General features: G+C 40.6%; 1 protein-coding gene and 1 long non-coding RNA gene across 3 annotated transcripts in view; both read right to left on the bottom strand.

Annotated features, from left to right (window-relative positions):
• TRDMT1 (tRNA aspartic acid methyltransferase 1) overlaps nt 1-4,558 on the bottom strand; it is a 57,603-nt gene extending 53,045 nt beyond the window's left edge. Inside the window, exon 1 of the mRNA XM_019662932.1 lies at nt 3,542-4,558. Coding sequence (XP_019518477.1) covers nt 3,542-3,605 — 64 coding nt within the window. The 5' untranslated portion in view covers nt 3,606-4,558. The remainder of the gene's footprint in view (nt 1-3,541) is intronic.
• Nucleotides 4,559-7,950: 3,392 nt separating this feature from the next.
• LOC109393553 (uncharacterized) overlaps nt 7,951-10,981 on the bottom strand; it is a 16,580-nt gene continuing 13,549 nt past the window's right edge. For both annotated transcript variants that reach the window (XR_002126288.1, XR_002126287.1), the window contains 2 exons: nt 9,364-9,478; nt 7,951-7,983 (listed from right to left, as the gene is read on the bottom strand). This is a non-coding gene — a long non-coding RNA (uncharacterized LOC109393553). The remainder of the gene's footprint in view (nt 7,984-9,363; nt 9,479-10,981) is intronic.

The raw sequence follows: 10,981 nt of genomic DNA, 5'->3' as shown, positions 1-10,981 counted from the left end.
ATCAAAGTAAACAGAAGTGGTCTCAGAGATATAGAGGAACAACTGATGGTTGCTATTTGAGAGGGGTTGGGGATGAGGGAGAAGGGGAAGGGATTAGACAGCATAAATTCATAACTACAGTATTGCCACAGGGACATGAAAGACAGTTTGAGGAATATAATTAATAATGTTGTAAATATCTTGTAGGGTGTCAGATGGTCACATGTCTTGCTAGGGAGACCACATCATGGAGGGGGGTAGAGGCTTGATCACTGCACTGTACACCTGAAGCTGAAGTTGTATAATATTGTATGCCAACTATAAGTGAATATCTGTATCTAGATCTATCTATCTATCTATCTATCTACATATATATATATATATATATATATATATGTTGTCATGGGACGCGGAGTATAGTGTGGGAGTGGAGTCAATGGAATTGTAATAGATATGTATGCTATTGGGGGTGAAGTGGGGCGGCAGATTGGGGGAGGGGAGTTGTCACCTCAAGGGGTAAAAAGTATAACTATCGCACTGTGTTGTACAGCTGACACTAATTCTAAAAATGTGCATTTCACAATAAAAAGTAATTTTTAAAAAATGGTTAAAATGGCACATTTTATGTTATGTATATTTTTACCACAATAAAAACATTCAGTCATAAACCTTATCTGGAAATTTGTCAGAATTTAAGCTCAGTAAGTATTATTCCTCCTGTACTTCTTACTATTATTAAAGGTGTAAATTCAAGTAGTGGATCTAACCAGATAAGGGCAGCATAGCAAGGTTAAGAGGTCAGGTGGAGAGGCCTAGGTTACAATACTGACTCTGCCACTAAATACTTGTTACGTACAACCAACACGGCCTTCAAATATATAAAAAAGGTCCTTTATAAATGTTGCAGTTAGCCACCATTGTTATTTGTCTTTATTATTATATAAAAACCACATGGAAAACAGCAATGCATTTTATTACAGAAAAAGTTAAAACTATGGTACTTCAAATAAATGAACATTGGAAGACAAATGTGGGGAAAAATATTTGCATCAGATATGATTAAAAGTCAACATCCCTAAAATGTAGAACTCACACCAAAAGATGAGCATCGAGGTAGAGAAGCAGCAGGAAGGCTACTTTGGATCTCAGGCTAAGCCACAAAGTCTACTCTGAAGAGGCCACATAGGAACCAAGACATAAAAGATGGAATGCACCTGCAGTGGAAAGGTCAGGGGTTACAGCACCCTGGGTGGAGACAATAGCAAAGGCCAGAACACAGCAGGAATAAGGAAGGTTTGAGGAACACGGGGAAAGAGGACCAGTGAGCCTGCAAAAGAGACAGGGAAGAATGGCGGGTAAGGTGGAAGAGGCAGACAGAAGCCAGATCTCACAGGCCTAGTAAGAAGATGGGACTGTGATTCTAACCTCAGCTGGAAGCTAGTTAAGCAAGGGAGTGACATCATCCAGTTTACCGTGCAAAAGATAATTCTGTTGCTATGTAGAAAAAGGATGGAGCAGGAAAGCAGAATGGAAGGGGAGCAGTTGGGAAATTATGTTAATATTTTAAGTAAGAGATGGTATAGCTTAGATTCAGGATAGTGGCACTGACAATAGGAATAAATATGTGACAAATTCACATTGCATTGGTTAATAGGAGAGAGAATATTTAACTGTTCCATGAACCAAAATATGCAAATTAAAATTATACAATTTCCCCTATCAAATTAACAAAAGCTAAAAATGGGTAAGAGAAATCCTGCTCAATATATAGTTGAGGGAAGCACTCATAATCCTCCGAAAAGCAATTTGCTATAGGATCAAAAGCCTTAAAAATTTTCTTATAAGTTTTGACTTTGCACATAGTCTTTTATTGCTAAATGAATTAATTTGACTTCTAGAAAACATGCATAAAGAGAAAATCAGGATTTATGTTCGAGGATGTAATTGCAGCACATTTATACTTGCAAAAAATCATGGAATAATCTAATGTTCAATGTTTAAGGACTGGCTGAAATATAGTTTATGGTAAAGCATTAAGCAACATTAAAACCCCCATTCGCTAAGGGGTTTCAAGATATGGGGGAAATTCTGTCATACAATCTTACGAAATTAACTAAGTGAATAGTTTTATTTTCACGCCGGTAAGTTCTGATGTGAGAACTGAACATAGTGAGCTACCAAATAATTGGTAATACTAGAAATTTAACAATAACTAACCTAGTCTAGAATCAAAACTCAATACATATGCTCAGAAAACTTATATGCTCAACTCATTACATATTTTCTGTATCTTACAGTATCAGTCTCTACTTTTGATACTAAGAAAGGAAGCAGGGAAGTTTGCGGTTTGTGGTTGTCCTAGTAACTGAAGTACAAACATGCACATTGAAAGTCTATCTGTCACTCCAGACCTCCAGTGCCTAGCACAGTACCTGGCACAGAACAGGAGCTCAATAAATACTTTTGAGTGAATATCACCAAAAATAAACCTTTCAGTTCCAACTTAGCACCAAAGAAATGTAAAACCTCGAAATAGAAGCAGTACATAATAGCAATAGTGATAGTAATAATTTATATTTTGAGTGGCTACAATGTACCAGGCATGATTCAACCTTTTGCACGCTTTATCTTTAATCATAGTATCTTTCATCCTTCTTTGAAACAATTACTTTTCACATTAAAACCGGGAAACAGTTTCAAAAATGGTCAAGAACTAGTCCAAGGTCACACTGCAACTAAGTTTGAACTCAGCTCTTCTGGTGCCTAAATGAATCTAGACATGATATATCTCAGTCGAGATGGGATGTTTCTTTTCAATGGTCAGAATTCACCAAATTTTTCCTCTATGCTTCCCCTACAGTTCTTAGTGTTCACTTTATCTCCTTGAAGAGCCACCTGACTGTCATCAGCCCAGGCTTGCCCGCGACCTCCCCTCCCCCACTGTGACTTCGCACAGGTTCTTAACCTGTGGGTCGCGACCCCTTTGGGGGGGGGGGGTCGAACAACCCTTTCACAGGGGTCGCCTAAGACCATCGGAAAACAAAAAGATATTTACATTTCGATTCATAAGACTAGCAAAATTACAGTTCTAGAGTAGCAACGACAATAATTTTATGGTTGGGGGTCACCACAACATGAGGAACTGTATTAAGGGGTCGCGGCATTAGGAAGGTTGAGAACCGCTGCTCCAGAGGAAAGGACCAGGTCCCCACACCCCTAGGTGGCCACCACACTGGGCGCAGGGGATTGGCACTAGGCAGGGGGCTTATCCCTCCCGCTTTGTGGGTACCATTTCATAGCCTAGCCTTGCAGATCTGGCCTCACAAACTGAGTCCTCTAAAGGGCTGCATCCGCCCTAGGGACACCGCTAGGGGCGGGAAGAAGGGAGTCTCCGCCCAATCGGCAGGAGGAAGTAGCCCGCTCTGCGGTTTCCAGGACAACGGAGTTCCCCTCTTTCCGAGTCTCCGCCCCTAGCGTCTAGCCCCTCCGCCCCTCCCTGGCTCCCGAGCTCTGACCAGCGCCCACGTGGGAATGAAGAGAGACGCGCTCTGTGCACGCTCACCTCTTAGCGCCTGGTGCATGCCCCCAATGCCGCTGTACAGCTCCAGGACCCGCAGGGGCTCCATCGCCGCGCCGTCGCCGCAGCCGCCTCGGAAGTAGGCCTGCGAGTCCCGCAGCTTCCCCTCCCTCCACCTGCGCTGCTCCCTGCTCTCGGGTTCCGCGGTTTTTCAGTTCCGCCCTGTCCTGCCGCTCAGGCTCAGGGCTTGACTGGGTAGCGCGGGGCCGGGGGCGGGCCGAGGTGAGCACGGGCACACAGGGCAGAAAACAGTGAGGGCTCCCAAGTGAATAGCAGCCATTCCATGGCCTCATTTACGCTCCATCATCCATCTAAGGTGTCTTCTGGGGTTTGGGAGGAAAAACTAATAATATCTGGAGCTCAATGAAGGGGTGAAATCTGTCTTTGCCTCAAAATAACACAGGTTAGAATCCAGAAAAACACACTTCCTAGGCATGCTGCTTTTCCGTCCCTTGGAAGCCTGAATTTTTTCCAACCTTTCTTCCAGTAGCCTCGAGCTCATACCATGTGCTTGGGGTTATGGAGATAAATGAGACCAGCCTCTTCTCCAGAGAAGGTCCCCGAGTTACAAGTTTGGAAACAGCACACGTGCCGTAGAGCCCAGGTGCTTGCAGTAATTGTTAGTGGAGTTAATTATATTTTAACTTGGAAAATATCCCCAACGTAGGCTCTGCTAATATAATGTAAAACTATGGGACTTCAAGTGTTAGGGCCTTATTTCTCCAAGATGGTCTAGTGACCAAATTGTTAGAAGTTGGATTCCAAAAAAAAAAAGGCCATATGCCAGAGAGGAAACATTCTCACTGTAAAGTGTCCTTCTATTGTTCCCATTATCACCACACCTTAACTTTTGTTAGAAAAACTTGGGGAATACCACTTACAATAAGTTAACTGATTTGTCAGAAACTTTGCATGTGTGCTAATATAACAACTAAAAGTATAACTACTGTGATCTGACTTAAAGAACTGACATCCATTTTGATGTGTTGTATGAAATATTTACATTGTAAATGTGTGTATTGGCCTTTAAATGTTTTGTTTCTATCGGTCACTTATTTCAAATAAAAGAAGGGTTATGTGGTAGAAAGATAGCAGAGAGCTGAGTCTTAGCTCTGGCATTGCCAATAAGCTGTTGTGTGGCTTTGCTCTGAGCCTGGTTTCCTCATCTGCAAAATAAAGGGGAAGGAAGAAAGGGAAATGATTGCTTGGCCCTGCAGTTTCAAGATTCTGTGGCTGACTCAGTATTTGAAAAAAGTGAGTCCTGATTTGGCCACATGTTAATTATCTGCTCAAATTGAAATTATCTAGAAAAGAGACAGTTTAAAAATCTTCTTTAAGCAAGTGACTCTTAAACCATCTCAACGTATAGAATCATATACACACTAACATCACATAATAAATGAAACAAATTTTTCTGATATTTATACATAATATTAGTACCACAAATATATAGCAGTACATATAAAGGAAGCTAGCTATATAGTCACAGTGATCGACATACAGTCAACAACCAATATATTAAGTAAATCTAGAATCTGTTTAGCCATTAGTGCTATAAATCAAAATAAGTATGACCCAGGGTCTTACCCTGTAAAGGAGAGACAGGACAGAAATATGTGGAAGAGTTCATGAAAAACACCAACGTCCTGAGAGGTCCAGGGGGAGAAGTCGATCCCCAAACAGGCTGATTACAAACTGTTCACTCTGATACAAAAGGGTCTTCACAGTGGAACCCCAGACATACCTTTCTTTGTTAACTTTGTATTCTCCCCATCTTGAACTCTGCTGCAAACTGGACTGCTCAGCATTAACCAAGCACTGTTTCCCTGCATATTATTTTTTTTTTACCCTGTCCAGAAACCCTAGACATTTCCAGACTTCAAGTGGAACCTTCCTTCCAGACTCCCAAGCTAGAAACCGCAGCTTGTTTCAATTCCTCAATCGACCCCGTCCTGCCTTCTGAAATACCAGATCCCACCTGTTTCTATCACTAACTCCTTTCAGTTCATTCTAGCCCAATTTTTACTTCCTGTGTGCTATATCTCTTTACATAGTATTTATTCTCTAAAGCTTATCACATGTGATCCTCATTTCAAAAATGAAAACCTTTTCCATAATCATAAATTACAACTGTCTCCATGGAAGCACCTGTAGATGTTAGGCCCCTTCAGATTACATATGCATTGTCTTCTAATCATTAGCACAGGCTGTGTGAATTGGCGGAGCGGGGGAGGGAGGGTGCCACAATCAGGAGTAGCTGAGGAGGAATGTAGAATGGGCAGATACAGGGGGGAAAAAAAGATACATATTTATTACTCTCTCCCAAAGCAAATCCCAAATGTTCTTACAGGATTTTTTTAAGTTATTTTATCCTAAAAAAAGCTTTCTAATCCTGGAGCTTCCCATAAAGTTATCCTCAATGATATATTCAATAGAGCTTATATTCTCATCAGAGAAACTCAACACATTTTGACATACCAATATCAAAATTTTGACTTCAGGATATTCAGTGCATTTTCCCTCAAAACAGCAAAAATACACCTTGTTAAAAAAAATGCTAGTTAACATCTGTTACATGTGAAACATATCAGAAATAATGAAGGGGCACATATAACTCTAAGGGGTATATTAACATAATAATAGCATACTCTCAATTATTGAAGGGATCATTGTATAATTTGAAATCTAATGATATTTTATTCTTCCTCTCCTGCCTGTCATTACTATCTAACAAAATTAAACAAAGTCTGCCAAATGCTTCAATTACTCTTTTGCTGTGATCTTTGCGTTTCCATGACCCAGGCCATTCTTTATTCGCCAGTGAAACGTGATATGGAGTCCTATATAGGCTGATTGTGCCAATTGGAGTGATGAGTAAATTACATTCTACTTTTCCAAAGAAAAAGAATGTTCTTCAGGAATTGTGTGGAAAATAAAAAAGCAGTCATACGAGAATAAATTGGTGACAAATGTCATCGGGAGGAAATTATATCCAGAAGATATTTGAATTGGAAAGGCCCAGAGAGCTCACCTACCACTTGTGAGCACCCACTTATCCAAGAATGCCACTTGTGGTGTTTCGGATCAGCCAGTTTTAGGCTTAGGCCTATGAGCTGCCAGCAAGACGAGAGTACTTCAGTGGGATGTCTAGTGGCGAAGAGCTTGAATTATTAGAAAACCCTTCTTTAGAGTCACCTAAAATCCAGTTCCTTTGAGATTTTCCCCTCTGTACTGATTTTGAAGAAGTCTCCCTCTTCTGTAATGAGTTATTGAGTTATCGGAAAAGTCCTGATGCATGTTTGTGACAGATGGCACTAGTTCATTTTTGGAAGTACTAGAGTCATTCACACATATGTTATTGCTACATCATTTGACAGCTGACAGTTCTAGCTTCATTCTTAAAATAATTGAGCAATTTGGTTGAGTATTGGGAGATTTTGCAATAAGTTGAAGATGGAAGACCAAACTGTGCATTTTTGCCATATTTTACTGTTTTACTTCCGCAAAGGGAAGAATGTGCATCAAGCTTGTGAAAAGTTGCATAAAGTTTACGGTGACAATGCTCTACAAGAATGTCAGTGCCAACGATGGTTCACGAAATTCCATGCTGGTGATTTTGATCTCAATGATGCTGCTCGGTCAGGGAGGCCCACCAATGTTGATGACGACAAAATAAAGGCATTGATCAAGTCAAACCCACGTTACACAACATGAGAGATTGCAGAAACATTGAACATTCATCATTTAAGCATTCATGACCACCTGAAGAAGCTAGGATACGTAAGCAAGCTCCATATTTGGGTTCCGCATGAACTCAAAGAAGTTCATTTGATGGTGCGTATAAACATCTAAAATGTGCTCATGAAACGTGAGGAAAATGATCCTTTTTTGAAGCGACTGATAACTGGTGATGAGAAGTGGATTGTTTACAACAATGTGGTGTGCAAACGGTCTTGGTCCCGACGTGGTGATTCACCTCAAGACATTGAAAGTAGACATTCATCAAAGGAAGGTTATGCTCTCAGTGTGGTGGGATTTTAAAGGTGTCATGTTTTTCGAGCTTCTACCAAGGAACCAAACAATCAATTCGAATGTGTACTTTCGGCAATTGGACAGTTTGAATGAATCCGTTATCCAGAAATGTCCAGAGCTTGTTAATTGTAGAGGAGTTGTGTTCCATCGCAACAACACGAGACCACACACAAGTTTGATCACCTGTCAAAAATTATTGGAGCTTGGATGGGATGTGTTGCCACACCCACCATACTTGCCTGACCTTGCACTGTCAGACTTCCACTTGTTTCACTCTCTTCAAAACTCCTTGCGTGGTATAATGTTCAATTCAGATGAGGCTGTAAATCAGTATCTTGTTCAGTTTTTCACAAATAAAGACAGGTCCTTCTATGAACGAGGGATTATGAAGTTCACTGAAAGATGGCAAAAAGTTATCGAACACAACGGGCAATATATCATTGATTGATCTTTGTTCTTTATATAAATAAATGACCTTTGAAAAACACAGACAAAATACGTCATGACTTTTTCGACAACCCAATACATTGCTGTTAGGACTGCGAGCTTGTGAGCCAGAATGTAAACAGGAATTATAGATCTACCACTTCCTAGCTACGTGGATTTGAGAAAGTCACTTCACCTCTCTGAGGGGGAGCGAACGTCTACAATGTACAAAAATAGGACATGTGGTTACTAAGGATTAAATGAGAATTAAAAGCATGTACCCCAGTACCTAGCGCAATATGTCTGTCTGTTTTATAAATAGTAACTATATAATAAGAGATGCATTCTCAGTCCCTTCAGTTATGACATGTGGACTCCATGGAATCAGTCCCACTCCAGTTTGGTGATGTCCATTTTAGGAGCCATAACTGAACACTGGGCCCTAAACAAAGTCAGATCAGCATGCTATAGAGTGGTCCAGGTGGCCACAGGCATCTATGGCTCTGAACTTGTGGGTGGTGCCCAGGAAGAGCCTGGGCTTGGAGCAGAGTAAAGGAAAGGCTGGAAGTTTGCAAAGCCATAGACATGACTGATGAGGAACTGGGCATTAAGAACAGTAAGTCAGCAGACAGCAGCACACATAGTAAGACAGGCACCCCGAGCTCTTAGCTTCCAGATAGACCATGACAGCTGTGAAAGGTGGATCTTAAGTGAAAATTGTTAAAGTGACCTTATGCAGGATGTGTGAACTGGGGAGACCTGGGGTGAAGGTGAGGGGGAACCTATTCATACCATCCAATCACTTATTGATTCTTTTTATGTGCCAGGCACTGAAGAAAATTGTCATGAAAACAACTTTAAAAATGTAAAAATATGTATTCTCTTTCTGATCATAAAGGTGCCAATATTAAAAGACAATATAATACATACCTTTTACTTCCTAAGCATAGGGCTATTGCCCAATTTCATTGATTCGCCAGCAGAGCTACACTGTCCAGCAGGGTAACCACTAGCCACATCTGGTGATTTGAGTTTAATTAACTCAATTAATATTCAAAATGTAGCTCATCAGTCACACTAGGAACGTTTCAAGTGTTCAGTGGCAACAGGTGGCTGGTGGCTACAGTGTTGCTCAGCAAAGATAGCATTTCCATCATTGCAGAAAGCTCTGCTGGACAGAGTGCCTAAAGAGTGACAATCTCTTAAAAGTTCCATCCTTTCTGGATAGCCCATCAATAAATGGATAGTGTGGAAATATGCAGCAATTGCTAACTTATTGTATATTGAACCCTGATTTAAAATAAGGGCCCCAAAAATATGGAGTAAACGGAACTCATATAAAAGCAAACCTTGTAGCCAAGCACTCCTCTTCCTCCTCTCGTGTCCAGTTCACCTTCTTCATAGACCGTCACAAAGGGAAAGAAGCAGGAAACAGCAGATGTGTTCTCTCAGTGACATGATAAACTTCCAAGAGAAAAAGAACAGATGGAAAAAGATGAACCCCGTGGTGTCTTAAAGGAGTGGTACTTTTCTGTTGTGAAGTGTATTCGAGTGACTTTTGGTTGTGAATACTACCTTAGACTTACCTCAGAAGAAAATGAGTAAATGCAGTTGAAAATTGGAATCAAGAAGAATTATAGATTTTCTGCCGAAATGCACAGAAACCATGCATTTTGTCTTATGGCTTACCATGTCAAAGTACTCAAATGTTTTGACATTGATTTTTCTCTTCGAGGTTAATTCTGAAAATCTAATTTAAAATGGTTTGCAGCACATTTTAAAGATTATATTTTAGTTAAATTCAAGATAGTGAGATTCTATATTTTTAAAACTGTTTTCATATGCTCATGGAAAGTTAGAGCTGGAAGGAATCTATTTTCTTTAGTCTTAGATGGAAGGACTATTTTCCAGTGTTTTTACAACTATTTTTAGATATAGAGCCTTTTGTTCAAACAAAATCTCTTCATGAATCAGGGCACAGAGGGAGAGGTAGAGTGAACGTGCGCGCACTCACACACACACACACACACACACACACACAGCTGTTGGTGTTGTTGAAGCATGGATGGTAGGTGGCCCAAAACCTACCAGATGATTGCCAGATCATCTCCCCTACCCCCGTCAACCCCTGTAGCTGCCCTTAAGTGACTCTGTGGGACATGGATTGTAACCCAGATTTCATTCAACCTTCATTTTAGAGATAAAGACACAGAGATCCACAAGTTTTAGGTAACTTGCCCCAGCCCACAATTAGGTAGACAACAGGGAATTCCAAGTCAGGTTTCTTCCTGAGGTCTTTCCAGAATGGGCTATACCATAGCTTAATAAAAAAGACACGTAGTAGGCTCTTCTGTCCCATGCCTGCTGAGCTCCTGTGCCCAGAGGCTCAGTCAAGAGTCCAGACTACAGTAGCCCTACCAGGTGGAATGCATTGCTTCCTGAGAACCAACAGGTTGTCCTGGGGAATGACAGCAACTTGTGAGATCATTGAAGGAATTCTGAAGTGATATGGTAGTGCATGTTATAAAGGTCAGACAAGGTTAATTCTGCTTCACAAAAGAGGGACAATCTCAAAGACTAATTACTAATATTTATAATAGGTTCTCTGAGCAGTCACTCCTGCAAAGGCAAAGACAACTTGATACAGTGCAAGAAACATGGTCCTTAGAATAGATGGATGAACATGAATCCTGCCTCTAATACCCAATTTCTTCATCTGTGAAATAGGGGTAATATTTGTTAACAAGGTAGTTGTCTGTACTCAATTAATAATTATACACACACACACACACACACACACACACACACACACACTGGGGGTGCCAAAAAAATTTATACACATGACTTGTATTCATCTTTTGTTATCGGTATATATTGAGTATTACAATTTTAATACAGTTATTTCCTTTTTTTAAAAAAGATTTTAATTGAGGAATTGGGGGATGGGAACAGCACTGGGGAATTGGG

This window comes from Hipposideros armiger, unplaced genomic scaffold (genome assembly GCF_001890085.2).
Source record: "Hipposideros armiger isolate ML-2016 unplaced genomic scaffold, ASM189008v1 scaffold_383, whole genome shotgun sequence".
Taxonomy (NCBI): domain Eukaryota; kingdom Metazoa; phylum Chordata; class Mammalia; order Chiroptera; family Hipposideridae; genus Hipposideros; species Hipposideros armiger.
The sequence above is the reverse complement of the archived record's forward strand: the minus strand, read 5'-3'. Positions and strand labels throughout refer to the sequence as shown.